Here is a 26,736-nt window from a genome sequence, read left to right on the forward strand (position 1 = left end):
GTCAGTTATTGGCGGTGTGCAATTTTCTGATGTAAATTACATGCGTCGGCCTATCAGGAGCTTTAACAGCAACACATGGGAGTAGCGCCGAGATCGGCTTGCTCCAAGGGATCCCGTCAAAGAGAAGAAGTAAACTTACTATATGCTGCGCAGGATTGCGACGCATGAAGAGTCGCAATGGAGTAGCGCGTAATGCGGGTTTTCTGAGTATAGCTTCAATCATACAGCAGTTTTCACATGTTGGCTTTGGCTGAAGTTAAGATGCGAAAGATTATAGTCAAGGTTTATGATGACATCATTGGATTGGGGCGCTGCGCTTCAGTCCCTTGCTAGGGCCCTGATCAATTACCTAGGTGCGCGTCGCTGTAACCTACCTAGGCAATTCTGGTCTAGGTACAGTGGTTTCTACGTTAGTGTAAATGCACCTTTCGAAAATAGTTAACATACGCCGTAAAACTATATGCATGTAGAATTGGTCAAAGGAAAGATTTACCTGTGGAGTTTGAGCCTGGCGAGCCTGGCAGTTGTCTATGCCCTACCAGACCATACTACCGGTAATATGGAAGCGTTACGAGAGTACGTGTACATATGTAGTACAGTAAATAGACACATGCACACACTGTTCATTATTACAATTGCCCCTTTAGGCGATGAAACAAATGGGTGCCTCGTCCCTGTATAACCTTTTTCCTCTCCCGTCCGCCTGAAGATAAGAAAAGAGAGACATTTGGAGCTCCGAAGCCTCCGGCTACAAGTGTATGCTTACCCCATTGCCCGGCTCCAATCAGTGACGTTTGTGGCCATTGCTTCTTCCTCCCTTTTCGAGACTCTCTGATAGGCCAGAAGGCTCCGGCGCACGGGAAGGGATTCCTATATTGGACGGCGAGATGGAGGAGAGGGAGAGGGAAGCAGCACATCATCGGGTAGACAGGTGACCAAGCTTTCCTGCGTAACGGCACCCAATGAAGGGGCAACCAGGACCGACCGCGTTGGAGAATGTGAGAAAAACAAGAGCTTCCGGGATGTTATCACTTCAGTCGGGTCAATTGCCAATCATTGCGCGCATACAGTACCGGTATGCTGTTGCAACATTGGTCGAAGGATCGATCGTCCGATGATTACACAACTCACAATCCACCTTACCAGTCTCGCCAGTACCGTTACGTGGCTTATCAGCTCGGCTATTGATGGTGGAAGAAAGGCATTGTCATGTCGGTAGTCTGTCGGTAAGTAAGTAAGAAAAAGCAATTGGTGCTTACACTCCTACGCTACCAAAGGCGTACCTACCTACTTCGCCATGCCAGGTAACATGCTCGGCAGAGGTTTGTGAGGTCTCGTGATTGCTTCCCGTTCTTGACGCGCGCCCACACATACATACTTAAGTATACCGGGCCTTCGGTATCTATAACTCGTATAGTGGTCTCAGCACCTATCTGAGTCAACGATGAAATAGCTAAGTAGTTAGTTTCACTTCCCCAGCCACCAATTGAATGGAAAATTTCACAAACACCATCACTGCGCCCTTGGTCAGGGCTACTGGTCAGGATGCTTGTAGTCCTACCTACCTGCGAGTGAGAGGTAGGTATACTTTGTACCTCTCATTTCCCAATTGAGTATATTTATCTACAAATCAGCACCAATAGTTAACTAAACGCTAACAACTTTACAGCATTCCCAGTAAGCGCCCTGCCTGAGCGGGATGCCCGCCATCTCGCAGTTATAGGTAGTGTACCATGGTAGGCTGGTCGAGATTGTGTTACTGGTTTAGGTAACATTACCTATCTATTGTTAGTGCTTGTTCCAACCAACTGAGACATTGGGGGCTATCCTCGATGATTTACATATGTGGGTGATAACGTGGTATCATCGTTGGAGATTTTCACGACCACAATCAACAACATCATCGATACTACCGTACCATACCTACCCTCGCTACCTACTATGCACCTGCATATAAAGTATGCACTCGCAGCTTTCTCTTGGCCGAAGTTTCATGCAGTGGGCATACTAAAAAAGAGATCTTGTTTGGTTCGAGACCCAGAGAGACCCAGAACGCGCCACATCACCCACCCGGGCCGCTGTGCGCGACTCTTGCAGTCAGGGCCACCCATGTAAGTGGGTGTACTATGTACATATACAATAAATACATTTATAGTGCGAGTACCCAGGTACGGGTAGATAGAGACGACCTCCATCTCAGGCAAGTACACTGCAGTGAATCCAGGTAAGTACCTAGGTACAGGCCTCAGCCTCAGCTAAAGAAAAATACTGTGATCCTATCTCAATACCTATGAACCTATTACCTCGACTACATATTACCTATGATAGCCCCAACAGAGAAGTGCCCTGTACCTTGTCTGACCTACTAGGTACCTAGTATCTAACCAGTTAAGTAAGTAAGCAGCATAATAGGTAGTACTATAGAACTACTGTAGGTACTGTAACTCGCTGGAAGTAAGTATTATGTACATATGTAGGTAGTATATTACACATACGCTAGAGCCCATGGCTCCTCGTGCTGGCTGTGCAGGCAAAGTGGGACCAAGCTGCCAAGCATCCCGTCTCTTTCCACATGCAATTCCACCTCCATTCCGATATTTCCAATTGTATTGCTCCAAATCGAACCTACACTACTCTCCTGTTATAGACCCGCTCGCAGCCTTCGGTCAACTCCAAAATACCGGCCAACAGACCAAACAGACCAAACCAATTCAGCCATCTACGCCCATCTACGCCTTCACTATTTCCCTCCCCTTCCACCCATCCGTAATCTCTTCACTCAGCGACTTGTCTCACTTGTAGTTTTGCTGTCGTGGTTTTGAATCCAGTCAGCCACCAATGCCACTCATCCCTTTTACTGCTTGATAGTAAGTTCACCCATATGGACTCCCTATTCTCATGTTTTCGTGATAAGTGGTATACTCTGGGACATTGAACTCCATCTCCCAACTGCGTCACTCAACACCTTTTTTTTCTTTTCCTTTCTTTTCTTTCCGACGTCTTTCCAGGAATCTTGCGGACTTGTCTGTCACAACAATTAGACAAGACTAATTAATTGTTTCCCTCCCCTTTGTACTCTATTCATGCCGGGCCCTGTCGGATTCTTTCATTCGACCTTTTCATGTGCTTTGAACCCTTGCCCACATTCGCTTTATCTGTGCAAACAACAAACATAGACACCAGCTATTCGAACGCCTGTCTCATGCGCTTTTCTAGCCGCTTGGATTCATAAATATATACTCACGCTAACTCGACTCAATTAGCTTCTAATAATACACGATGCTCTGGGTTTGCTCTGCTAGTACTGAAGACCTAAAGCAACAGGTCTATCACGCCTTAGACCTCTAACATTGGCTTCTCTCAACGTTCATCCACCCTGTTCATAATACGCTTCTATTAACAAACCAACCTATATCTGCCTATCATGGGTAACGCCCGTGAACATCTTGTAAAATGGGCTCAGGCTCTTCGCCCGGCCTTCCTCTCACGACATCCTCACTTTAATTTCATCACACTCCACTGTAAGTCATCTCTTCACCTGGTCATCTCTCACTTCTATACTTGCTAACCTATCCACAGATTTTTGGATCATTGGGTGGACTATCATAGGTTCCGTTCTTATGTATGCCTCTGCTCATGGTCAGTTGGCTTACGTCGATGCACTCGCTTTTGCTGCAGGTGCCAATACCCAGGCGGGCTTGAACACCGTAGATATAAACCTCCTAAACACCTTTCAACAACTTGTCATGTATTTTTCTGCCCTTCTGTCCAATCCAATCACAATCCACTCTTCTGTAGTATTCCTTCGGCTCTACTGGTTCGAGAAGCGGTTCCAACATATCGTTCGGGAAGCACGATCTCGGAGAATTACTATCAGTAAATCACGCACCAAGTCTAAGCTGGATTCGGCAACCCTGGAAAAGGGTATAAATGGCCGAAGCATCAATGTCGTACGTACTCCAGGAACGGTGACACGAGTGGCAAACGATGGCATGTTGCTGGATGCATACTCGATAGATGGGCAGACAAAGGCGGACGCGCTTACGAATACGTCTGGATCAGAAGATGGTTCAGAGTCCAAGAATACGGAGGAAGAGCAGCGAACTGCTCAGCCTCAGATTAAATTTGCCACCGAAGTACGCCGAAGTGATACGGTAGAGGATGATGACGGACCCCCTATCCTTCTACCCGAAAGGAGATCAAATGCCGAGCATATTGCCATTCTTGAAAAGCAACGCAAAGCCGACAAGAGCGTATTGAGGATTCCTGGCCCTCGAGACGCCGATATGGGAGCCCTGCCTGAGGAGTTTGAGGGTGACGTTGAGGCCGAGCCGGAATTTCCGCGGAGCCGACGTGATTCAAGCATGGAGCGACCGCAAGCGATACATCGACCACTACCATATGGGGAGAGACAACAGACCATTACTATTGCAGAACCTGATAAACCCAGAAAGGAAGATACTAGCATACCTACAAGGATCGAAGACGACGTAGAGGCAGCTGCGCATGTTGTTGGGGCTTCTCTCAGGTTCCGAAAATCGAGAACAGCAGGTTCAGGTTACCCCCCAACCGATACCGAAGATACGCTTGAAGACTCTCGTGCCAATCCTCTGCGTCGCATAAAGACGGCTTTGACACGAGGAAAGGATGAGGACCCTATGCCATATCTTAGTTGGCAGCCGACAATAGGTCGAAACTCACAATTCGTTGACCTAACTGAAGAGCAAAGAGAAGAGCTTGGCGGTATTGAATACCGTTCATTGAAGACGCTTGCACTATGTCTCACCATATATTTCTGGGGCTACAGTATTCTGGGAATCATCACTTTGGTCCCATGGATCGTGCACAATAATCCCTACTATGGCTCTGTTCTAGAGGGTTATGGTATTGGTCGTGTATGGTGGGGATTCTGGACAGCCAATTCCGCATTCATGGATCTCGGGTTCACGTTAACTCCCGACAGCATGAACTCCTTCAACACGGCGATCTTCCCATTACTCATCATGTCATTCCTCATCATTCTGGGCAACACTGGATTTCCTGTCGCCCTACGTTTCATGATTTGGCTTGGGTCATTGTTTGCGCCACGTGGCTCGGGTCTCTGGGAAGAGCTTCGGTTTCTGCTTGACCATCCTCGGCGATGTTTCACGCTACTTTTCCCTTCGAATGCGAACTGGTGGCTGTTCTTCATTCTTATCGCTCTCAACACTATAGATTTAATTTTGTTCATCGTTCTTGATGTAAGTCTTTCTCTCATCCTATTTGATCATATGATTTTAGTTTGTGCTAACTCTGTATATAGCTGGGCAGCGGGCCTATTTCTAAACTTCCGTTGCATGTCCGATTTTTGGACGGCTGGTTTCAGGCCGCGTCGACAAGAACTGCTGGGTTTTCGTGCCTCAATCTCGCTGAAGTTCACCCCGCAGTGCAGACTTCGTACTTAATCATGATGTATATTTCCGTCTTTCCTGTGGCCATATCAATACGAAAGACCAACGTATACGAGGAACAATCCCTCGGCGTATACGAGTCAAAGGATGACTTTGACGATAACCAGCCCAGCATATCTTACGTAGGCACCCATTTGCGTCGCCAATTGTCTTTTGACTTGTGGTACGTTTTCCTCGGATTCTTCATCCTCACCATTACTGAAGGCGGCCGTCTTGTCTCCGGAGATTTTTCTATGTTTGCCGTGCTCTTCGAACTTGTCAGTGCCTATGGTACCGTCGGGCTAAGTTTGGGGTATACGGGGACCAACACATCACTTGTTGGGCAATTCTCCGTCCTTGGGAAACTCGTTATCATTGCTATGATGATTCGCGGCCGCCATCGTGGTCTCCCTTACGGACTTGACCGCGCTGTTCTCTTACCCAGCGAAAATCTCCACCGTAAGGAGGTAGAGGACGCTGAGTTGAGACTTCAGCGGCGCCAATCCGCTATTTCTGCACATCCGGCGGACCGTGCTTCAATGAGCAGAGGAAGAGAGCGTAGTCGGAGTGTCGATCGAGGCAATATTTTTGCCGGATTACTACACATTGGACCAGCGTATTCGATGGCCAAGTCTGAAGCCAAGTCAGAGCAGGCCTCGGGGCTTACCAGACCGGACACATTGAAGCGCTATACTAGTGCCACGTCAACCAAAACCCGTGGTTCTCATGATCAGGGAACTATAGACTCCAGAGCCCGAAGAGCAGAAACACAGCCAGTCTCAACCTCATAGTGGAGGACGAGAACGCTAGTGGATCACAATGAGCCTGAGCACCAGTCGAGACCGCGATCTGCCCCTTCCTTCCAAAGCCCTAAATGGGGCTTCGATAGCAATCGTAGATGGAGTAATCGAAGCACTCGTGTACAGTGGTACCTAGGAAGCACCGGGTAGGTAACCAAACAAACGACGAGCACGGCGGGTGGTGCCAACAGTTAATGGACGTCGGGAGGGGGCACATATATATATAATACGCACCATTTCCCATATATATACACCCTAAAATTACGTATTTAGAGGCGGCGGTTCACACCGAATAAGGATAGAGAAACTGCGGAACTACGAGGCCCCGCGCGGCCCTGGGGTGTCGCCGGGAGCGAGTGAATATCAGCGTACCTCGTCTCCCGCAAGATTGCTATCCCGTCACGATTTTGTTGCTACTTAGATCGATAGTATTATGAGAAAAGAATGATTTACTTCTTCTACAACCCCTTTATATGTGTAATTACTATAGTTATATTGAACGAGTAGTAGAGAATAAGACACCCCCTGTAATCGCAGACGATAGCGTGATAGCCGTATTGAAAGTTGGACATACACAACATCTACTTGCTGGTGGATTGAGTGATGACTCCGAGTACCAATTTCAGCGGAAATACGAGTTTAGTGTTATAGTAGTAGTTGTACATTGTCTACATATGATTGTGTACAGGATTTGAAATCAGGGTGTTTGTAAAGTCAGTAGGCCTATAGCGTCAGACCTACCTACCCTGTTTCTGCATTCAAGTCGTTTTTGTACGACTCTAGTATTTCTTTCCCAGAGATCTTTGAGATAAAAAAGATATCCTCAGTCTTCCCGTGAGAATTGCGTCACATAGTGTGTCTTGTACCTTTTCTCTCTCTCTCTGGATTTATTCTCTAGTTGCCAGCTCATCACGTCATCAGTCCGTCCTAGTTCCTATGGTATCTACCTCCTCCCCTTCGCGCCCGCAGAAGCCTGCTTCCCCTTGCCCCTGGAGCTGAAGACGTTCCTCGTGCGCCGCCACTCGGCGACGAGGTTGTCGACGTTGCCCATGTCGTGCTTCGGCTGGCGCATGTACGTGAGCCTGGCGCGGCGCGCGCGCTTGGGCCGGCGCCAGACGATCTCGATGCCCAGGATGTTGGGGCTGTAGATCTTGTACCACATCTCGACGCCGATTTTCGTGAGGTGGTTGCGTAGTAGAATTGCCGTGTCGACGCCCGCGCGCCGGATCGATAGACATACGCCTGCGAACGGCTCGCCGCGCTTGGTCGTCACTTGCAGCACGTCGCCTGGTTTCACGGAGTCTCGGTTGTGCTTCGAAAAGAGTTGCGTGCGTAGACCCTTCGGGTCTAAGCGCCGGATCTGCTGTGCGTGGTATGATTCGAGAGGGGCGGGTACGAGTTTCCTGGAAGAAGGCACCCGTGGGTATATGGCGAAGGCGGAGCGGGTTGGTGCTGTGGGACTTTTGTCTTTGAGACGGTCTGGTGGGGGGTGTTAGCGGTTTGGATGGAGGACCGAGAAAGATATGTTTTCGATTGAGGGTGATATGAATAGTGACGTACATAGATATGCTTTAGGGAGCGGTTGTGATGCTGGTGTTGCTTCGGGTGCGGGAGGAGGAGGAGGAGGTTCTACGACGGACGAGGTAGTTGATATCGTCTCTGTTGCCAGTGTGCGTGAGAATGGTAGCGAGATGGGACGTTGCTGGCGAGCCTGCCTCAATGCGGCCTTCCAGGCACTGAGGGGCCGCCGCGCAGCGGTTTGCGTGAGCATTGTGTGGGTGGTTGTGAAGTCGACGGGACAATTGACGACGCTGCACGCGGGCCGTCCTCAAAAAGTAGTCGTCGCTGCTATCGAAGCTGCAGACCAGGCCTTGAATTGATAGGGTGGAGAAATGTTGTTGCGCACGCTGTAGGGCCAGCAGTTACAGGGGCTGGAAGTGCTAACCGGATGGCCTAACTCAGTTGCGTTAGGCGTAGAATCTCGGCGCCTTGACTTGTCGAAGCAGCGACCTGGAAATTTTATGGGGAGATACACAACAATTGATGTTACTCCGATCGTAGACGCCACTTTTACGATCACAGCAAACTCTGCTCGGCACGGTAGAGCTTATACAAGCCAAGTTGTTGCATCTGCCGAGTGAATAATGTCAGGAAAGTCAGTGCTGAGCGCCGTTTGTGCCGGCAATGGGGCATTCCAAGCCGCAGCGCGGAGGGTAGCCGGCCAGCAACAGCGGAGCTTCACATCTACACCCCTAAGAAATGGTACGAACGTCCAGGCTCAATAATTCTAATTTCTGTGTATAACTTCATAAATCACGAGTATGTGCTGATAGAGAGCCGCTCCGTAGCAAGCATCACACATTTTACGCCTGCATCATCGCCGGAACTTGACCGTCTCCTCAGCGACATCCGCTCCAACATCATTCTGCCCTCATACCTCCCCGAGGAGCAGCGCAAAAAGATCTACTCAACAAAATGGCAGAAGAGGCTGAAAGCCGACCCCATCGTCATCGATATCGACGGCGAGATCATTAAGTTCCGCTACAAAAACCCACTAACCGACCTACCCAACACGCGAAAGAGCGTAATGACCGCCATCACGAAGTTCAAGACCGCTGCCGACTTCGCGAACCTGAAACCTTTACTAGAGGGTATTTACTACACCGGCCGCAAGCTCCAACATGGCAACTACGCTAAGATCCTGCGAGTGACCTGTGCTAAGGGCCATGTCTATGACATGATTGACTGCGCTCGCAGTGTTCGTCGAACGGGATACAAAATCGACAGCAGCGAGAAAGTCAACGAGCTTCTACACTATGTACAATTGAAAGCTCGCGATGCCGAATGGGACGAGGCCGAGACAAGACAAGCCCTACGCTGGGCCGACATGGTCGTCGAGATGCTCTACGATGAGGCGCATCAGCCCAAGCATCCCAAAGACCAACCTTCCCTACCTGGGGAGATACCGCTAAACCGCGACCCCATGGTCCTAGCGGCGCAGCTACATCTGGCCGCCGTGCTTGCCTCGCGATACGAGGTCGGCGAGGAAATTCTAGACAAGGTTCATAAACTCGCGCAAGACATTGTATTGTTATGGCCTGAGGGCAAGAAATTAAAGGAGTTACAGCCCGCCGAGCTTTACCAGTACGGAGGAAGGTACGCCTATCTGGTCTATGCCGACAAGTTCGTCTCCCTTGCCACCCCTTTATTACACGGCCTCGAGACGGCGGCGAAGGTTGTTAAGCCTGAGCTTGCCAGTCAGCTGCAGGCGCGGTGTGATACGTTGAGGGCGGAGATCGATGAGGCACGAGGTAGAGTGCCCCCATATGCTACGAGGCATGCGGATGTGTACAAGAGGTTCTACGATGCGTAAGGGGAAGGGGTGGATAGTAGCTATATGGAGGGGGCGGACGTTCATTTTTGTAATACCATCAACGCCTGAAGCCCCATTTGTTGTACACTTAGAAAGATGTATAACAGCTCGATATATACAAACGGATCTATCCGATCAGTGTCTAAAGCTATGTAATGTTTTGGTGGCAGCAGCATCTAATCAAGTCCGCTCAGAGCGTGCACGCCCCCACCTCAACTTCACGTTGGTAGATGTTTCACCAGCTGGCTCAATGCAGTAACAGAATCACGGTGCTATGCTCTTTTCCCTTCCAGTTGACTCCCATCGAAATTTCGCAGGTGTCTTACGCCAAGACGATGTACTTCTCCAGACGCTTCGGGATAGCCCCAAGCAGGTTCTTGCTCTCGAGCCACTTCCTCGAGAACAGGCGGTCGGCATATCTGTACGCGCCGTCGCAGAGTACCGTGACGACGGTGTGGCCCGGCCCCATCATCTCCGCGACCTCCTTGGCCGCGACCACGTTCAGCGCGCTGCTGGCCCCCAGGTACACGCCTTCCTCGTCCAGACATCGGTACACCATCTCGATGCTCTTCTCGTCCGAGACCTGCAGACTCCCGTCGAGAAGCTCCATGTCGGGCGCCAGGTTGTCCGTGATGCGCCCCTGGCCGATGCCCTCCGTGATGCTCCCGCCCTTGCGCTCCGCCAGCTTGCCGCCGGACTGGATGTACGAGTGCAGCACCGATCCCGGCGGGTCGGCGAGGATGCTCTTGACTTCGCCGTCGGAGATCTCCTTGAGATACCGCGTGATGCCCGCGAGCGTGCCGCCGGTGCCCGTGGCGCACGTGAAGACGTTGACTTTCCCTTCGGTCTGCGCCCAGATCTCCGGCCCCGTGGTCTCGATGTGCGCGCGGCGGTTCGCCGTGTTGTCGAACTGGTTCGTCCAGACGGCGTTGCCCGTCTCCTGCTGCAGCCGCTCGGCGTGGCGGCGCGCCTGGTGGTTGTAGTTCTCCGGGTTCTCGAAGGCCACGGCCGGCACCGGGTAGACCTCGGCCCCGAGCAGGCGGAGCAGGTCGACCTTGCCCTGCGACTGCGTGTCCGGCATGTAGATCACGAGCTTGTACCCGCGCGACCGGCACACGTGCGCGAGACCGATGCCCGTGTTGCCTGCTGTCCCCTCGACGACGGTCCCGCCGGCTTTGAGGAGCCCGCGCTCCTCGGCGTCCATGACGACGTAGAGTGCTGCGCGGTCCTTGACTGAGCCGCCTGGGTTCATGAACTCTGCCTTGCCGAGGATGTGACATCCTGTTTCCTTGGAGAGCTTGTCGAGTCTAATCAGAGGCGTGTTGCCGATGGCTGGAATGGGCGTTAGCGAGACGGTTTGAGAGAGTTAGAAGAATCATCGATATACTATTGGATCATGATATGAAAACAAACGAGGGGTTGGAGAGTTAATGATTTGCAAAAAGGCTGTTATGAGTGATAGATAGATATCTTGCATCCTCGGCCGAGGTTTGATTGTAAATCAAGGGAAGGGGAGGAGCAGAACATATGAGCATGAGAGCATAAGGAACCGACATGAATCTTCAAGGTCCGTCTTGAGAGGTAGGAACCAACATACCTCCGGTAAGTCCCTTCGCAATACCTTGCGCTTTGGAGATAGCAAACGGATCAGGAAGGGCAGGAGCAGGCGCAACAACTTTGCGCGCCCTCTTCGTCGCGAAACGCCGGACACTTTGGCGGAACATCTTTCTTCTTCTTCTTTTTCTTCTTTCCTCCCTTCTCTTCCCGATGTGTATCTCTATAAAATTCAATGACAATGGAGTAAGTCAAGGGAACCGCTACAAGATTCAACCCCTCGGCGGATCACCTATTAGCTTAATGAGAAGTAGGCTTTAGAAGAGAGGTTGTAAGTATAAGCTACCTAGCGGCAACTTGCGTGCTTAGAAATTTTGGCGGGGCCAGTTCTTGCCTCGCGGTCCACCCCGCCGCTTCTTCTTCCGAGCCGCTTGCCGGCTTTCAGATCACGCCATTGCCGGCCGCTAACGGTCATCCTTGGACATTCTATCTAAGGGAATTATGGTCTCTGTTTCATAATCAAAAGGTGACCGATTTATTTTAATTTTTAATTTTTTACTTAGATCATGTCTGCTCACATATATAAGATGGCCACCAGTATCTAGATAACAAGGAGAATGACACATATATTCATAGCTGGGCTGAATCAATTATTTGCTTTTCATCGACTATACATGGACGACGGTCGTTGTTTGAGTTATAGACACAGTAAACAGTTCACTAACGATAATTGGATCTGCCTCCAGCCTCACGACTTTACTGTACACTCTCCCAGGATACCGAGAGTGGGAAAGCCAATGATTCATGTAAACCTGACTTCACATATTAGTATGTCAAATTTGAGTTCAATGCTAAAAGCCTGTCAATGAATCACCAAGCCACATATCCTCGCTGTAAACAAAGGTTCGAAAGTGAATAGACCAAGTATAAAGGCACACGCCCTCCTTTTCTCATGCGTCTGGAAGCATATCCTTCACGTATGGCGTAGGGAATAGTCCCTTAGCACCCATATATGACCCGAAGCACCAATCCCCGTTGACGTCCTCGATTTCACGAACTTCGGCGCCACGGGGAAACATCAGCTCATCCTCCGCGTCGGGGGCCGGGTACCACGACCATACGGCATTTCCTCTGAGGCCTGCTCCCCCGTCGGGAGGGAAGTCTGTTTGCTGCTGGTCGACTGGGCTAGCAGCCACATCCACAGTCACAAGACGCTGTGCTTTAGAGCCTTCTATGTACCAACACCATTTCTGGAGTGCAGGATCGCTCTCATGGGCCTCTATCGAAAGCCCATTCCCACCAACGAGATCCCGTATCGCCACACGTCTCAGCCCACCTTTGTCCTCGACATAGCCGACTATGCTCATACGGTGACCGCTCAAACATCGCCGCCAACCTGCAGGCCCATTATCAGCAGAAAGCTGGCCATCTCGCAGGAGGTCGCCGTAGCATTCAAAGCAAACATCATAGTCCCCAGGCTGGGTTTCCGGAACAATAGTGCTCGTACACGCACTACAATGGTATCGACGATCAGAGGGCGGTATAGACCGTCGGCAGACATCACACGTAGTCATGAACGTCAACGGTCTGAAATTACCAATACTCGTAGCTGTGGGGCCAGTGAATAATGTAGCGGAGCGCGGCCGACGATGGTGTCCTTGTCCAAGTCTGGGACTTCCAGGCGGGGTAGAGCCTGGATGAGGCACAGACGGAGAAGGAAGAAGCAAAGGTGAAGGGGGTGGTGATAGGTAAGTCAAAGGCAGTAAAGAGTGTGTACAAGCGTAGCCTTGGTTGACACAGGGGTTGCAAAAGCCCCAGTCCCCGTCATTACACACGTCGCATCGCCAATAGCACTCATTGACCCAGGCGCTGCAACGCACGCAGAACATACCGCTTTCGAGGCGGTTGGCGGGGTCCTCCGTCGTTAGGGTCTTCCGGCCTACAGCACCGCCTGGAGTGGAGTGAGGTGGAAGGTATCGATTTGCAGTTAGCCTATGTGGTGGTTCGAGGGGATGATCGACAGTAGCAGACTTCCGTTCCCAGTTCTTCAAGGCGGCATATCCGAACCCGTACCAGTTGCGGCAGCCCTTGCCTTCTCGATAACACTTTAAGCAGATATTCCACCCGCCACCGCTACATTGTGCACAGTTGTAGTGCAGGTCGTACTCGATATGGGGCGTTTGGCAGCGGGAACACGTAATTGAGGGCTCTTGATAAAATTGCGATCGTGTCCGCTGGTGATTTGGTCGATGCGTAGGCGAAGATATTAACCCAAGGCTAGGTAGTGGGCTCTGGGGTGCCACTGCACTTGAACGCCTTCGTCGTCGCTTTGGACGTTCGTCACCAGAGTCATCGACGGGTGAAAACAGAGGCGAGGGAACCAGATTTGAAGATGCTTGGGCAGCAGCTGAGGCTCTTTGACTGAAAGATAAATCTCTCGTACTATTACTAGGCTGTTCAGCTGACACTGGAGCCAATGAAGGATTATCTACAGGCATGCTAGAGCTTCGCCCATCCGCGATAGAAGGCCGACGGGTCGATGGATCAGAACTTTGGGAGCGTAGAGTCAAGTCCGTCTGAGACCGGGCTGCTGGAGGTACCTCAGCCATAGTAGGTCGAACGGGGTCGGTTGCACTCCTGGCGCCGCTCGACATCCTCCTTTGTCGTCGCCTTTCAGAATCGCTGTGAACATCTAGACGTGCCGATGTCATAGGGGGGCGGCTACGGTCATCAGCTTGACTCCCAATGCTTGAGCCTCTCGTGTGGGCAGAATTTGACCTCTGCCTGCTACCTGGACGTAGAGTGTCTGCAACAGGGGGCCTAGGTAGCGGCAATACGGTTTGTGATCGACTCGCTGGCGTAGAGTTATTACTTCTTCTCGTAGATTCCAGCTGTGAGCGCTCCCTCTGCCGTCTCCGGTACGCCTCGGTGATCTTGCGACTTAATTCATCGTTGCGGCTCAAGTCGATGTTATCAAGATCCAAGCCGTCGAGCAAGCCTTCTTCTTGTATCTGGCGGGCGAATTCATCGATTTCGCGTTCCAAATCTCTCGCATCCACATTCGAGGAGCTAATCAACGACCTTATCGAGGCCTGGTGCTCGACCTGCCGTGTCCTCGTGGATGAGGAATCGCGCGTGGAGTGTGCCAAGTCGGACCGATGGCGTGACTCGCTGCGACGGCGTCGTCGCTCCTCAGAAGATCCCGACTCAGGACGCAGCATCCCCGCGGAACCGGCCCGGTGCCTGCGCTCATCCTCCCGTCGGGATCGGTGTCGCGTGTCTTGGCTGCCGTCTCTCTCTGGCCTGCTTCTGCTGCCTCCCTCGGATCGACTTTGATCGCGGCGCCTCCGCGCTGATGATTCAACGCCAACATCACGTAAGCTCATCTCACGCGCCCGCTCTATCATCTGGCGTTCCAGTTGGTCTGCCCGGCGCTCTTCAGCAGACCGCTCAGGTAGGCGAATCTGCGGGAGGACATTATCCCCCGGGCGATACTTCCGGCGCAACTCATCCTGTTCTGCTTCCGATCTGGCCTTGTCAGGGCTCGAGGCGAGAAAGATGTCGAGCAGACTCGTGACGGTAGCGTTGCGGCGCGTGTCCCGGACATGTGCGCGACAGGACGGGCAAGTGAATTTGATAGCGCCGGAAGCGGGAGGGGTCGGTGAGGTTTCCGCCGAGATCTTCTGCCACTCGAACCAGTCTTTCAGACAAGAGCCGCAGAAAGTATGCAGACAGTCGAGCAGAGTTAACGGTTGGAACAAAAGCTCGGTGCAAATCTGGAGAAGCAGTTAGTTCCATGTGCATTCAGTTGGTCCAGGTAGTCGATGCGGCTTTCAACTTTATCTACCGAACCTCGCCCCTTACCCGGGGCTGATTCCTAGGATTCCTAGCCTGAGCCAGTCCACCCCCACCATATCGCATATCGGACAGAATGAGCTACTTACCGAGCAATTCAACTCTTTTTCCAAGTCAACTCCTGACTTTGTGGCAGCCATGGCGGCTCCGCAGAACGAAGAATGCTGGAATAGAAAGACTGTATGGGAATTATATAATATATATGAATAAATATAGATATGGAAAGAATACCTATTGTTTTCCGGACACGACAGACTGGCTGCAGGTGAGCTGTCAGCTTTGGTGGCGGCGGCGCTAAGTAACGAGCACCTGATAAAATGTTGCCTTGGCCCGCTTCGCCCTGACGAACAACGAGGTGCACCTCAAGTATCGGCAGGCTGTCTGCCTACATACTATATATGTACTACCGTACTTGCAATGGTTCAAATTTCTGCGACTTCACAGATGGAAACGCGCACGAGGCCCCCATGCCCAGAAAGCCTGCCCCCCTTAGGTGACATCCCTCGATGTAACCTTGGGTTAGGTAGCTATTTTCAGTACAAACTTACCGCTCGACAGCGGGCAGACATTTGTGTGGGGTAGCAGCCAGTATTCTCCCTTAGCTACCTAGAGGTGCCTACTAAATATTGCGCTAAACTAACACGAACGACTTCCTAGGAAGTCGGGATATCCGCCCTGTTATGCTGCTAGAAGGCATCTTCAGTTTCAAGTAAATTCCATCCATCCACAATGTTTACTCAAATGTGTTCTCGATTCATGCTTAAGGGAGGGGAGGACAAAAAAAAAAAAAAAGGCCACGTCAAGAGGTAGTGGAGTTGCTACAAGTTGTACCCGTTTTATGGTCAACAATGAATTGCCCCCCTTTTATTTCTTTTTGAGCATCATGAAAAGTCGAAGGTGATCTCACTTTTATGAGCTGGGCACGACAATAGCTCTAAGACTTATTCACTCAGTTTCTACATTTAGAAACCCATGTTGTTACAGAGCCGGGCTATGACAGCCGTGTAATTATAGAAATAGTGTCAAAGCTGGCTGGAGTAGGTAGGTTGAGACAGCTATTGGTGTCATGTGCCTCCCACTCATACTTGGATAATGCCCTCCCTCAGCCAGCTATTTGTCGTAGGCCCCTTACAGACAGACAAGAGGAAGCATACAATATACTCGTTTGGCTTGCTCATCTGTGAGAACATTCTTGTCTCATAATTGGTCTAAACTATTAAACAGATGCCTTGCGCTTTGTCGTTACTGGTGAGTCCATTCAGCTTTCTTCTTCTCGGCAAATGCCTTCATACCAATTTTCTGGTCCTGGCTACCAAAAATACTGTGGAACACTCTCCGCTCGTACTCGACTCCGTCCCGCAGACCGAGATCCTGGCTCTTGTTCACGACTTCCTTAGCCCCAATGATGGCGACCTTGGAGTATCCGGCGATGGTCTCAGCCGTATTCATTACACCCTCCATAAGCGCCTCGTAGTCCGGGAATGCTTTTGCGGCAAGCCCCCATTTCTCAGCATCGACGCCTGAGAACGATTTGCCGGTGAGAATGAGCTCCATGGCCTTGGACTTGCCGATAGCTCGCGTCAGTCGCTGACTGCCACCGGCGCCGGGTATAGTGCCGAGCTTGATCTCGGGCTGTCCGAAGTTGGCAGACTCGGTACAATAAAGGACGTCACACATCATGGCCAGCTCGCAGCCGCCGCCAAGAGCGTGCCCCGACACGGCAGCTAGAATAGGCTTTTTAACCTGCGTTGTGAGATCTGACCAGGATTCGATGAAGCTGTTCGTGTAAGCCTCAGAGAAGGTGAGAGGCGCCATTTCCTTGATGTCAGCACCAGCAGCAAAAGCCTTCTGGGAGCCCGTCAGGATGATGACCGACACATCGTCGGCTAAGTTGAACTCGCGGAGTGCTTGATTCAACTCGGTAATTAAAGGCGTACATAGAGCATTTAGAGCCTTTGGGCGGTTGAGCGTGACTGGCCATTACGTGTGAGCCATGTCCATTCCATAAGGAGATACTTGGCCTTTCAGCTCGGTAGTAGTCACTTGGTTGTGGTCTTACCTTGGCCAACACCAGGTTTAGGCTTTGACGTCATGACATACTCATAGGATCTAGCTGGGGTGGAAGAAAACGGCCGTGTCACTCTTGGAAGCGTGGATGGTTGGATACGGGAGGCCAATGGCCTCATGGCTCGGAGTGAATTCATAGCGAGACGTTGATGGTTGCAGACGTGTACAGGAAAATTGGTAGCAGACAGCAAGAAATACAGCGGGAACAAGATTAGAAGAGTTTGGGAGTTACAAGAACAGGTTCCAATGTAAAATTGTAACTAAGTTCTCAGGATACTCGGCAGCGTACAGTTTATACCAATTGTCAAACCACTCAGAGAGGCGGCGATCGCTTACCGACTACAGAGGTATGTAGGTATTTATTATTTATGAAGCTCCGAAACTCCTGATGTATCGATGATGAACGGTGGGAGCCGAAGCTGGCCGAGGTTCGCAACATTACCCGGCGCTCACTCAGCCAGAGATAGAAAGCTGCTTTTGGGTTAGCTCGGATTTAGATATTGAATGTAAAAGTGTCTCTTATCTTTTACGGATGTAGGTACGTACCTACCTAGGTACCTCGCTGTATCTTTGAGCCACGAATGAGCCACACATAGATGATTGCGTAGGCACCTGGGCACTGTCGCAAAAGAGTCATAGTGTGGCTTACGCTACCTACCCAATCAACAAGTGGACCTCAAGTACCTACCTAGGTAGGTAGGCACCTAGGCGTTATTGATCCCTTCTGCTGGCCAGATCATCGATTAATCCATTCAGGTCATAGCGAAAAGGAGTTGAGTGCGCAGGCTTACACGTACATACACTAGCCAGTGCACTAGATCGCAACCTTCAGTTACTATTGCCCGTCGAGGCCTGTCTTCTTTTCGACAACTCGAGTCTCTTATGCCAACCGCTATTTCTTCTCCCACGGCATAACGACTTTCTAGCCACCACGCTCATTCATCACCTCTTATCGCTGCGCACGACTTGTCTGTTCCTGTCGCACTTTTACAAGCCCTCCCCTTACATTCATAGATTATCTACTATCGCGTCGCGCCTCTGAACCCGATCACCATGGACAGCATTGAGGCCGACCAGACGCCTTTTGCGGCCGTTACAGCCCAAACTTCAAAGATCCAGAGGGTCAGTTCACTCAACACGGCCATCTCAATGAAGCCATGGTCGCGATGCTGACATTCTCACAGCAATACCAAACTCTCCTCGATAAATCAACACCCTATGTTCTATATCGCTGGATTGGCACGGCCGTAGGCTTATCGCTCTTCTTCCTTCGAGTATTTGTCGCGCAAGGCTGGTACATTGGTATGACGAATCGCGGCACCACTTGTATGCAGATGATTCAAGAGTTCTGACAAAGAGGTGCACAGTGGCCTATGCGCTCGGCATCTACCTGCTCAACCTTTTCCTCGCATTCCTACAGCCCAAGTTCGACCCGTCAAACGATATCCTCGACAATGAAATGGAAGACGGGTCTGCCGGTAGTCTCCCCACCAAGCAGGATGAAGAGTTCCGGCCATTTATCCGTCGCCTGCCCGAGTTCAAGTTTTGGTACGAGGCAACTCGCGCCGTTGTCATTTCATTCGTCTGCAGCTGGTTCGACGTCTTCGACATCCCCGTCTTTTGGCCCGTCCTGGTCATGTACTGGTTTATCCTTTTCATCCTGACCAGTATGATACAATCCCCGTTTCGTACTACCTAGATGGAGATTTGCTAACGTTCCACTACAGTGCGCAAGCAAATCCAGCACATGATCAAATACCGATATGTCCCCTTCTCTTTTGGCAAGGCGAAATACGGTAAAAGCAGTACCTCATAAACGACGTCTGGGGGGGACTTGGCTGTGAGAGGGCTCTTGTGGCGTTGAAATCCCCAATGCCAACAGGTGTAAATGGGGAATGTTGAACGGCCACCGAGAGGAGACCGTCACTATCTTAGATCAGGCCTGAGCTAAGTGCAAGATGATAGGCAGAGCTTCGAATTGTACAAATTTATGATCAATGCATAATGTACGTGTATGCAGGGAATTGTTTGTGGTTGCAAGCAGATTCTTTCTTACGCGCATGGTACCAAACTAGGGGGTTTCAAGGATGGGATTCCAGGTTGCGCAACGGAAATTTTGGCGCAGAGATGTTTCTTTGCTAAGGTATCGGGCGACTATAGATTTTGTAATAGTGCGAAGCACAGTGAAGCTTTAGATACTACACTACCGGACGTGTATTTTTACAAGCAGCAATGCGACAAAGTTCAAAACGGGCGCTATTACTTAGGAGAATACCTGGTACCTAGATACGCTTAGGTAGCGTAAGTAAGCCCCTGTAGTTGCCCATACTGTAGGTACCTCCAGAGGTAGGCTGCAAGGTGCTGACCCAGTGTACTGGCGCGGCGCGGCAGCCCCCAGCCTCTAGGTACTGTAGGTACTTATGTAGGTATCTCCCCAGGCAGCTCGGCAGGTACCTGAGGTTAGTTAGCCTTGTTCGTGCTAGCAACGCGTGACGGGCCATTGGAAGCGTGAAGCTTCAGTTCCTCACCAGGCTATCTCTCTCAATGGACTTTTCCCCCGAATCGCAACTCACTCATCGCCCAATGCGCAACAACACAGCGCGGTCTACTTCAAGATAACGCGCTTCAGTCTCACCTTTTGATATCTCGATTCTTCCGTTCTTTGCATTGTGCGCATCTTTGCGCCATCTTGGCCCTTCGTTCTTCCTACCGCTCGATTTCCTACTATGGCTTCATCGTCACGTAGCGGAGGCGAGCATCGCCCTGTTCATCAGGATTATGTCGCCCGCATCCGCTACTCCAATGCACTCCCACCACCTCCAAACCCTCCGAAGCTTCTCGATATCCCGAATACCGGTCTTGCTAGCGGCCAATATACTGCCCCCGGTTTTGCATCGAGATTGGCCAGGGAACAGCCACTAAATATTGAGGCAGATGCAGAGCTGGCAATGCCATTGGACTTAATAGGAATGCCCGGCATCTTTGACGGCGACGAGAGCTGTAGGAATCACTCACCTACGATTAGTTGCAATTGAAGGACGCCGAGCTGACATGACATGACATGGTATCTAGCAATACAAGCATCTTCAAAAACACCATCGGTCCACTCCCTTCATCCTCAGGATCGCATGCTGCTACGGCCGTTGCAGACTCTTGGCAAGCCAAAAGCAGCAGACGCTGCTGTTTCTTTCCTCCGCCGCACGGAGTACATCTCATCAGTCACAGCTAAGAGCAAGCATGAAGCCGGTCCACTGCGCTCTCTTAATCCTTCAGCCCTGAGGCGAGCAACTAAGAGACCATCGCCCGAACCAGATAAGGATTCCCCAGCTTATGTCAAAAGAAAGATTGACCAGAGCTTCTCTGTTGCCGCTACGAATTTGAAGGACAAGAGCCGCGTCAGGCACCCTACAAAACGCAATCTTAAGCTTGTAGACAGCTACCCCATGATTCCTGACCTAGAAGCATTTCCAGATTATGGCGGTTACTTTACAATCAAGTTCACCAATAATCCGGTCCCTGCCTCTGGAGTTTATGATAAGCGCTTGTTAAATGCTGTCATTAAACCAGGCACACTGCCTGAGGAGGTGGAAACAACATTCAAGCTTGCCAAACAAGCGCATGAGAGAGACCCTGAAAACAATCCAAAGCCCACCAATCCCCAGACTTATAACTACTTCCTTAGCGACACTCTCGAGACATCAGAGAAGTTCAACGAGCGGTTTGATTTACTAAACCCAGAGCGCGACAATGATGAATGGTACACGAGCAAAAATAGCGATGGACACGGCTGCTTCCAATTCCGGTTCGTCAGAACGTATGAAACCAAGGATGAAGTCGAGCTTGACAACGCCACTAAGTATGACGAAGAATTACTGGTTGCTTTCAATGACGATGAAATGCTTGACCAGAAGGCCGCCTACTATTCGCCCGTGATGCACCGTGTGGTCATGAGGCCACAGCGCTCCAAGACCATCTATCGAAACGCCGGGCTCGCTGAGGACGTTGAAGAGATTCCTGATCGGCTTGCCGTCACTGTCAATGATTATGACGAAAAGACTCGGAGTATCATGGATAAGTGGAAGACAGACCCTTACAGAGACCCTTTCCCGAGCGAACAGGCTGATGGAGAAGACGAGGATGAGAAGCCCGAACAGCAGGAAGAAGCTGCTAATGGCCACAGCGATGGAGAGGCTGCCCAACAGAACTCGGACGAAGATCAGGATGCCGAGGGGGATGAAGAAGAGTGAGATGTGCGTTTTTCAGTCACGCTCAGTCAACCAACACTTTAGTCCCTGAGTGGTTCTTCGAGCCACCTTCAAAAAGGGATTTGACAATGTTTCTACAAAAGCATACAACATGGATATGAAAGGCGTACCATATATGTAAGATGAATTTGCTGCTTTGGCAGCGTTGAACCCAGCATCTAGATGCGAGGTCTTGTCAGCTAGGTTCATATATGATGTAGCTCTCCCAGACACAATTAATTCACCAGTTACGTGTATCTGACCTGTTCTGCCTATAACACAACTTTTCGTGAGCTATGTGTGCCTTGAAAGATGGCTATATGACAATTGGTCTGTCAAGCGGCCCCATTGATTGATTCATAGCTTTTCTTCTCCTTCTTCTCCTTCTTGTATATGTGTACATTCAGCGTTGAGTCTTTTATTCTTCGTTGTAATAGTTTCTTTTGAGGAAGACTGATTAAGTTGTATTTAGTGCAAATACGTTCGATCGGGATTTCATTCTGCAATATGGGATATACCTAGGTACTGTTTAGGTTATGGTAGGACAACGCCTGCAGCGATGCGTGCTCAATAGATTGGACGAGGCTCTTCCATGCATTTCACTGCAATTTTAGCCCACGACGGCAAAAGAAGGGGTTCGTGTGATAGGCTATTTACGTCCTTGACAGCAGACAAGCCATATCTACGCAGCAGAGCCTCATCACTTGGCATTTTGCACTGCAATTTTAGTCCAGGCTGGGAGGAGTAAGAAAATCCGGTGGAGATGTTGTTGGTTAAGAACTTGGGCAATGATTCTCACAACACTGCAATTTTAGCCCACGCCACGGGAAGTGAGTGTACATATGCCTGTGTGAATGAAAGTGCAACAAAAGAGTATCAGGCGGAGACAGTATGCAGGGCAGATATACGAGCATCAACAACATATTTAATTTATAGTTATAATATATAACTCTACTCGGAAAGGTCCCTCGACGTTTGGATACCGAGGATATTGTCATGCGATGGTATTTAGTAGACTTCACTTTCATAACGAGACCGCATTCAGTAATTGAGAATTCACCAGTCGAAATGCCCGGTGGAAGAGCGAAGTCGTGCTAAACTAATGTCATTTGAGAGAGCCGTCTATGTAAGTAAGCTAACTCTAAAGACTTGCGACCAGAGGAAACTATATATGCAGCGAAGAAAAACTTCCCCACGAGATCGCTTCTCCTACTATACACGTGAACACCGGCCATCCTGTAACAAAGTTCCTTCCAAATATTCTCCTTTCTCTATGTATTCTATATCTACGAATCCATCGCGAAACGACTCGTAAACTTAAACGTCCTCAGCCCATCCTCGACAGCCTTGACCATCTCGTCCAAATTCCCGCCGACGAAGACGCCGGCGCTCACGTCGCTGGAGAAGCCTCCCGCGCGCAACATCTGGCTCGGCGACGAGCCGCCGAAGTAGGCAACAGGCTTGCCGAAGAGGAAGGCGCTGGTTGCGATTTGCAGGGGCCGCATAGGTGGGTAGAACGGCGAGCTGGAGGTGATGTCGAAGATGCCGGCGGTGTCGGCGCCGGCTGCGACGACGAGGGCGTCGAAATCCGTCGCGTCTGCTGCGGAATATGTCTTGTCCACGCCGCTGGTGAGACGCTCCGCTACGATAGTGGCGGTTAACCCGTCTGCCGTGAAGCGTTGCTTGAGCTGGTTCGCCTGGTTCAGGGCCGAGGAGTTGCTGGCGATGCTGGCAAGGATGCCGACTTTGAGGGTGGCGATAGTGGGCAGTTTGTCCTTGGTGATGGAGAGGCCGGCTGTGGTGTTGTCGTGGTAGTATTTGCTGTCGGGTGCGGGAGCCTTCATGCCTAGAGCACTAGCTACGCGCACGGCCACGTCGTTGCTGACTCGGTTGAGTTGGCGCAGGACATTCTCCTTGACGGAGGTGGACTGCAGGTTACTTGTCTCGAAGCGGATGGCGTTGATCAGGAACTGTTGCTCGATTGGCTCGAGAGAGTTGTAGAACAGTCGGGGTTGAGACCAATGGTCGTTGAAGGTCGAGGACAAGCCGCGGACAAGATTGCCGCTTACGGTGCGAGAAGGCGCCGTGAAGAAACCCCGGCCGCTTGTCTGGTTGGCTTGCTGAGGGAAGCCACCGTTCAATGTATTCGGTGAGTCTGAAATTTCTCGTTAGCCCAATGAGTCTGTATAGTGGTTCGATATTAGAAGTGATGTGGATCAGCTTACAAGCAGCAGTGTTCTTGTGAATGAGGTTCTGACCAGCTCCGTCCCGGTTGTTGTTGTGGATAGGAATTACCGGTCGGTTGATAGGAAGTTGCTCAAAATTGGGGCCTCCGTGTCGGTTGATTTGAGTGTCCAGGTACGAGAAGATACGTCCTTGCAGTAACGGATCCTCAGTAAAGTCAATGCCTCTTACAATGTGCCCCGGTTGAAACTGCATGCGCACGTTAGCTAGGGGCCGTAATCAAGAGAGTATCCGCAGACGAAATATCTACGGGTCCACATATAAGGATCCCATATAAGGACGAAGCAGTGAATGAATGCGTGCCACTCACCATAACCTGCTCCGTCTCGGCGAAGTAGTTCGTTGGGTTCCTGTTCAGCTTCATTACGCCAATTTTCTGCAATGGCGCGAGCTCTTCGGGAATGATCTTAGTCGGGTCTAGCAGATCAAAGCCGAACGCGGTTGCTTTGTCCTCATCTACGACCTGGATAGCCAGCTCCCATTCAGGGGGGTTGCCAGAAGCGATGGCCTCGAACAAATCGGCACGATGGGAGTCGGCATTTTTGCCGGCGAGTGCTTGGGCCTCCTCCCAAACTAGGCTGGCTCTTCCCTGTTTGGTCTTCCAATGCCATTTGACAAGTTTGGATTCACCCTCGTCCGTAACCAGACGATAAGCGTGGATGCCAAAGCCATCCTAAGCCACTAATTAGTGATAGTCAACAATGAGAAAGCTTAGTTTGGCGCCACCTACCATGTGACGGTAACTTCGAGGAATACCATACCCAGCCATTGCCCAGAAAAGAGTGTGAAGGGCACTTGGCTGCTGAGAGAAGAAGTCCCATGCTGAATCATGAGCGGTAGCTGCTTGTGGAATCTCGCTATCGGGGCTCTACACCATTCGGGGTTAACTTCGTTCCAAGCTCGAAATAAGGGCATAGAGGGCGGTTGAAACTTGCAAATTACGCAAGTGATCAGGCTAGAAGCCTCTGTACCAAATTCTTTGGGAACAGGGATATAACTCTAGAAATTACTCACGGGCTTTACAGCGTGGATGAGGTCAGGAAACCGGATGGCGTCTTGGCTGTTTGTTTACCAGTCAGCAATGTCAGCAACGACAACTGTTCAATCACGGTACAGAAGTTGGGGGCAATTGGGTGACAAGACTGAATTGCTCATTCTACCCAAGTATATGAATTAGGAAGGAAGAATACTCACATGAAAACTACAGATGATTTGACATGGTTAGCCTATCTCATCTACTAGCTTGCTATTACACCAGCAGATGTTCATTTTCCTAAACCGGAACTATCGCAAGGATTTTTGATATATTTACTCACACTGTAGCAAGAATTAGAAGTTGTTGGTAAGATGAGATTCAAAAAGAGGGGCAGAAGGCGTGATAGACGACAGAAAATCTGGGGGCGGGAAGTATATGCACGAATTTGACGCAGTCAGACGGCAAATGACTTACAACTGGGATATTATTTCCGACAATATCTTGAAAAGGAAATGTTAGTAGATGCATCAACGCTGGGAATAATAAACATCGATATCCGTACCAAAGTTACCCTCGTCAGTATAACTAAAACTAGAAGTTAGTCGGACACATGAGAATCTAGACCATTAATCTGAGCTTACAAACGTGTAGCAAAACCGTGAACATCACGCGCCGTGTCAGCACTGCCACGAGATCCCGCGACGGTTGAAAACCTGACAAAGACAGGAGTCTCTTTCCCAGCACTGTTCAGGAAAGACGCAGCGGTGATGTTGCTCCAGTCGCCATAACTGGTGAAGGTACCATGAGCACCAGCGCCTCGCGCATGTACAGCACGTTCCGGGACCTGTTTGCCGTGTTAGCTTACACGGATATCTGATAGATGTTGTTTCCCGTTCGTGTTTCTTTTCTTAGACGGCGTCTTCATATTGGAATCATGTGTCGATTGACTTACTCTCTCGTGGTCGAAGTGGGTCATCTTTTGTCTGAAGATGAAATCCTCGAGGAGAGTTGGACCTCTCTCCCCTGCTCTGAGGCTATCTTGGTCGCTAATCTGACCACCGACATCGTCCGTTAGATAGCCGTTGCTATCGTCGACCGTGGCATCCGCGATAGGGTTCTGTGGTGTACCGGCGGCTCGAGCGTGAAGATTAGCAGGATCAGCAAAAGGGCAGCCACTAGCAGAGACAAGCGTCTGCAATGCCAGAACGGCGATGGAAATGCCCACACGCCCCATAGTTCCTATAATGAATGTAGAGACCTAATAAGTTTGCCGATTAGAAACAGACAGCGTAGACTTGGGTTGATCAACCTCAAGAGTAAGGACCAGGTGAAGGCGGCAGGTTTCAAAAAAGGAGTCAATAGTGAAAGGAGACATTCTTGTGTTTATATATCTGGGCGGACGGGAGGATTAGCTTAGGAGTGGCATCGGAAGCCAGCAGGTACATTGACCTACACGGAGAGTTCTACGGGGTGGGCACTGTGGTTGACATGACTCTCCTCAAATGGTGAATTTGATTGGCGTCAGCCTCGAGTCCAGGGAGAGGCTTTTCATTCCTCGCGCACTAGTGACTATTATTCGCGCTTTCCTATCTACACGCACTGTCGACGGGTTCTCACTGTGCCTCTCTGTCGCTTCCATGGCACTAGGGGCTGGCTGAGCGGTGTCGGGCAAGTCCCAGCTGCATAACGTGCCTTTGATCCAGATATAGTCTCTGTGAGGTATCACATTTTGTTATAGGTACACAGTAGAGGGGATAGGTACCTGTAGCAACAACAAGAGTGGACTCGTATGACCTCGTTCAATCAAGTAAGATGGCGAGATGGGTCGAGCATCGGAAGTGTTGTGCGGCCGCACGCACAGGCTTGTTTGCGGAGGGAGGTTCGAAAAGAAGAAAAGCCGTTCGTGGTGCTGATCTCTCCGCCGGACCATATCACAGCAAAGTGTCGTTCCCGGACCCCTACAGGGCGATTTCTGTACCCTGCGCGCCCCTGGGCCACCCTGGTCTGCCGTAGCCATCCCGGGCCTGGGTATAAACAGACCGTTTGCCCCGGTAGTGCCAAGCGGTAGTGTTGTGATGGGCGATCGCCAGGGTGCTCCGAGAAGCAAGCGAGTGAGAGCTCGAGTTTACGCTCTGTGATGTTCATACTAGGTCTTGCCCGTTTCTTGGCAGTGTGTTTGCTGCACGGCTATCAC

General features: G+C 50.6%; 9 protein-coding genes across 9 annotated transcripts; 4 read left to right on the plus strand and 5 right to left on the minus strand.

Annotated features, from left to right (window-relative positions):
• Positions 1-2,844: 2,844 nt before the first annotated feature.
• F5B22DRAFT_622593 (cation transport protein-domain-containing protein) lies at positions 2,845-6,724 on the plus strand. The gene is made up of 3 exons (XM_047975972.1): positions 2,845-3,521; positions 3,580-5,240; positions 5,303-6,724. The coding sequence occupies exons 1-3, from the start codon at positions 3,425-3,427 to the stop codon at positions 6,218-6,220; spliced, it is 2,676 nt and encodes an 891-aa protein (XP_047827008.1). The 5' UTR covers positions 2,845-3,424; the 3' UTR covers positions 6,221-6,724.
• On the minus strand, positions 6,719-8,111 carry F5B22DRAFT_622594 (translation protein SH3-like domain-containing protein). Its single transcript, XM_047975973.1, has 2 exons — positions 7,790-8,111; positions 6,719-7,708 (listed from the first exon to the last, which is right to left on the minus strand). The coding sequence occupies exons 1-2, from the start codon at positions 7,998-8,000 to the stop codon at positions 7,173-7,175; spliced, it is 747 nt and encodes a 248-aa protein (XP_047827009.1). The 5' UTR covers positions 8,001-8,111; the 3' UTR covers positions 6,719-7,172.
• Positions 8,112-8,373: 262 nt separating this feature from the next.
• Positions 8,374-9,602, plus strand: F5B22DRAFT_650420 (uncharacterized protein; the record flags this gene model as incomplete). Its single annotated transcript, XM_047979314.1, has 2 exons — positions 8,374-8,491; positions 8,578-9,602. The coding sequence occupies 2 exons, from the start codon at positions 8,374-8,376 to the stop codon at positions 9,600-9,602; spliced, it is 1,143 nt and encodes a 380-aa protein (XP_047827010.1).
• A 161-nt stretch (positions 9,603-9,763) lies between these two features.
• F5B22DRAFT_436833 (cysteine synthase (O-acetylserine (thiol)-lyase-like protein)) lies at positions 9,764-11,414 on the minus strand. The gene is made up of 2 exons (XM_047971811.1): positions 11,200-11,414; positions 9,764-10,934 (listed from the first exon to the last, which is right to left on the minus strand). The coding sequence occupies exons 1-2, from the start codon at positions 11,324-11,326 to the stop codon at positions 9,925-9,927; spliced, it is 1,137 nt and encodes a 378-aa protein (XP_047827011.1). The 5' UTR covers positions 11,327-11,414; the 3' UTR covers positions 9,764-9,924.
• Positions 11,415-11,666: 252 nt separating this feature from the next.
• Positions 11,667-15,468, minus strand: F5B22DRAFT_622598 (uncharacterized protein). Its single transcript, XM_047975974.1, has 2 exons — positions 15,101-15,468; positions 11,667-14,932 (listed from the first exon to the last, which is right to left on the minus strand). Exons 1-2 carry the CDS (start codon positions 15,149-15,151, stop codon positions 12,107-12,109), a joined length of 2,877 nt encoding a protein of 958 aa, XP_047827012.1. The 5' UTR covers positions 15,152-15,468; the 3' UTR covers positions 11,667-12,106.
• A 455-nt stretch (positions 15,469-15,923) lies between these two features.
• F5B22DRAFT_436855 (ClpP/crotonase-like domain-containing protein) lies at positions 15,924-17,344 on the minus strand. The gene is made up of 2 exons (XM_047971812.1): positions 17,071-17,344; positions 15,924-16,984 (listed from the first exon to the last, which is right to left on the minus strand). Exons 1-2 carry the CDS (start codon positions 17,213-17,215, stop codon positions 16,254-16,256), a joined length of 876 nt encoding a protein of 291 aa, XP_047827013.1. The 5' UTR covers positions 17,216-17,344; the 3' UTR covers positions 15,924-16,253.
• A 392-nt stretch (positions 17,345-17,736) lies between these two features.
• Positions 17,737-19,413, plus strand: F5B22DRAFT_622602 (retrieval of early ER protein Rer1). The gene is made up of 4 exons (XM_047975975.1): positions 17,737-18,200; positions 18,263-18,380; positions 18,446-18,745; positions 18,806-19,413. The coding sequence occupies exons 1-4, from the start codon at positions 18,132-18,134 to the stop codon at positions 18,892-18,894; spliced, it is 576 nt and encodes a 191-aa protein (XP_047827014.1). The 5' UTR covers positions 17,737-18,131; the 3' UTR covers positions 18,895-19,413.
• Positions 19,414-19,804: 391 nt separating this feature from the next.
• Positions 19,805-21,325, plus strand: F5B22DRAFT_650425 (RNA polymerase II-associated; the record flags this gene model as incomplete). The annotated part of the gene is made up of 2 exons (XM_047979315.1): positions 19,805-20,078; positions 20,151-21,325. The coding sequence occupies 2 exons, from the start codon at positions 19,805-19,807 to the stop codon at positions 21,323-21,325; spliced, it is 1,449 nt and encodes a 482-aa protein (XP_047827015.1).
• A 1,283-nt stretch (positions 21,326-22,608) lies between these two features.
• Positions 22,609-25,776, minus strand: F5B22DRAFT_650426 (catalase; the record flags this gene model as incomplete). Its single annotated transcript, XM_047979316.1, has 8 exons — positions 22,609-23,477; positions 23,548-23,755; positions 23,877-24,239; positions 24,297-24,434; positions 25,017-25,042; positions 25,105-25,127; positions 25,184-25,386; positions 25,495-25,776. The coding sequence occupies 8 exons, from the start codon at positions 25,774-25,776 to the stop codon at positions 22,609-22,611; spliced, it is 2,112 nt and encodes a 703-aa protein (XP_047827016.1).
• Between the last annotated feature and the right edge of the window lie 960 nt (positions 25,777-26,736).

This window comes from Xylaria bambusicola, assembly GCF_022495145.1.
Source record: "Xylaria bambusicola strain CBS 139988 unplaced genomic scaffold F5B22scaffold_53, whole genome shotgun sequence".
NCBI classification, from domain to species: domain Eukaryota; kingdom Fungi; phylum Ascomycota; class Sordariomycetes; order Xylariales; family Xylariaceae; genus Xylaria; species Xylaria bambusicola.

Bases quoted from the DNA above. Each gene is read 5' to 3' on its own strand.
- F5B22DRAFT_622593 (XM_047975972.1), top strand. From the start codon at position 3,425: ATGGGTAACGCCCGTGAACATCTTGTAAAATGGGCTCAGGCTCTTCGC. The intron at 3,522-3,579 runs GTAAGTCATCTC...ACCTATCCACAG, and splicing joins TAATTTCATCACACTCCACT to ATTTTTGGATCATTGGGTGG. The intron at 5,241-5,302 runs GTAAGTCTTTCT...CTCTGTATATAG, and splicing joins TTTTGTTCATCGTTCTTGAT to CTGGGCAGCGGGCCTATTTC.
- F5B22DRAFT_622594 (XM_047975973.1), bottom strand. From the start codon at position 8,000: ATGCTCACGCAAACCGCTGCGCGGCGGCCCCTCAGTGCCTGGAAGGCC. The intron at 7,709-7,789 runs GTACGTCACTAT...ACCCCCCACCAG, and splicing joins GCTCCCTAAAGCATATCTAT to ACCGTCTCAAAGACAAAAGT.
- F5B22DRAFT_436833 (XM_047971811.1), bottom strand. From the start codon at position 11,326: ATGTTCCGCCAAAGTGTCCGGCGTTTCGCGACGAAGAGGGCGCGCAAA. The intron at 10,935-11,199 runs GTATGTTGGTTC...CGCCCATTCCAG, and splicing joins TGCGAAGGGACTTACCGGAG to CCATCGGCAACACGCCTCTG.
- F5B22DRAFT_622598 (XM_047975974.1), bottom strand. From the start codon at position 15,151: ATGGCTGCCACAAAGTCAGGAGTTGACTTGGAAAAAGAGTTGAATTGC. The intron at 14,933-15,100 runs GTAAGTAGCTCA...CTGCTTCTCCAG, and splicing joins AAAAAGAGTTGAATTGCTCG to ATTTGCACCGAGCTTTTGTT.
- F5B22DRAFT_436855 (XM_047971812.1), bottom strand. From the start codon at position 17,215: ATGAATTCACTCCGAGCCATGAGGCCATTGGCCTCCCGTATCCAACCA. The intron at 16,985-17,070 runs GTAAGACCACAA...CGTAATGGCCAG, and splicing joins TAAACCTGGTGTTGGCCAAG to TCACGCTCAACCGCCCAAAG.
- F5B22DRAFT_622602 (XM_047975975.1), top strand. From the start codon at position 18,132: ATGGACAGCATTGAGGCCGACCAGACGCCTTTTGCGGCCGTTACAGCC. The intron at 18,201-18,262 runs GTCAGTTCACTC...ACATTCTCACAG, and splicing joins AAACTTCAAAGATCCAGAGG to CAATACCAAACTCTCCTCGA. The intron at 18,746-18,805 runs GTATGATACAAT...GTTCCACTACAG, and splicing joins TATCCTTTTCATCCTGACCA to TGCGCAAGCAAATCCAGCAC.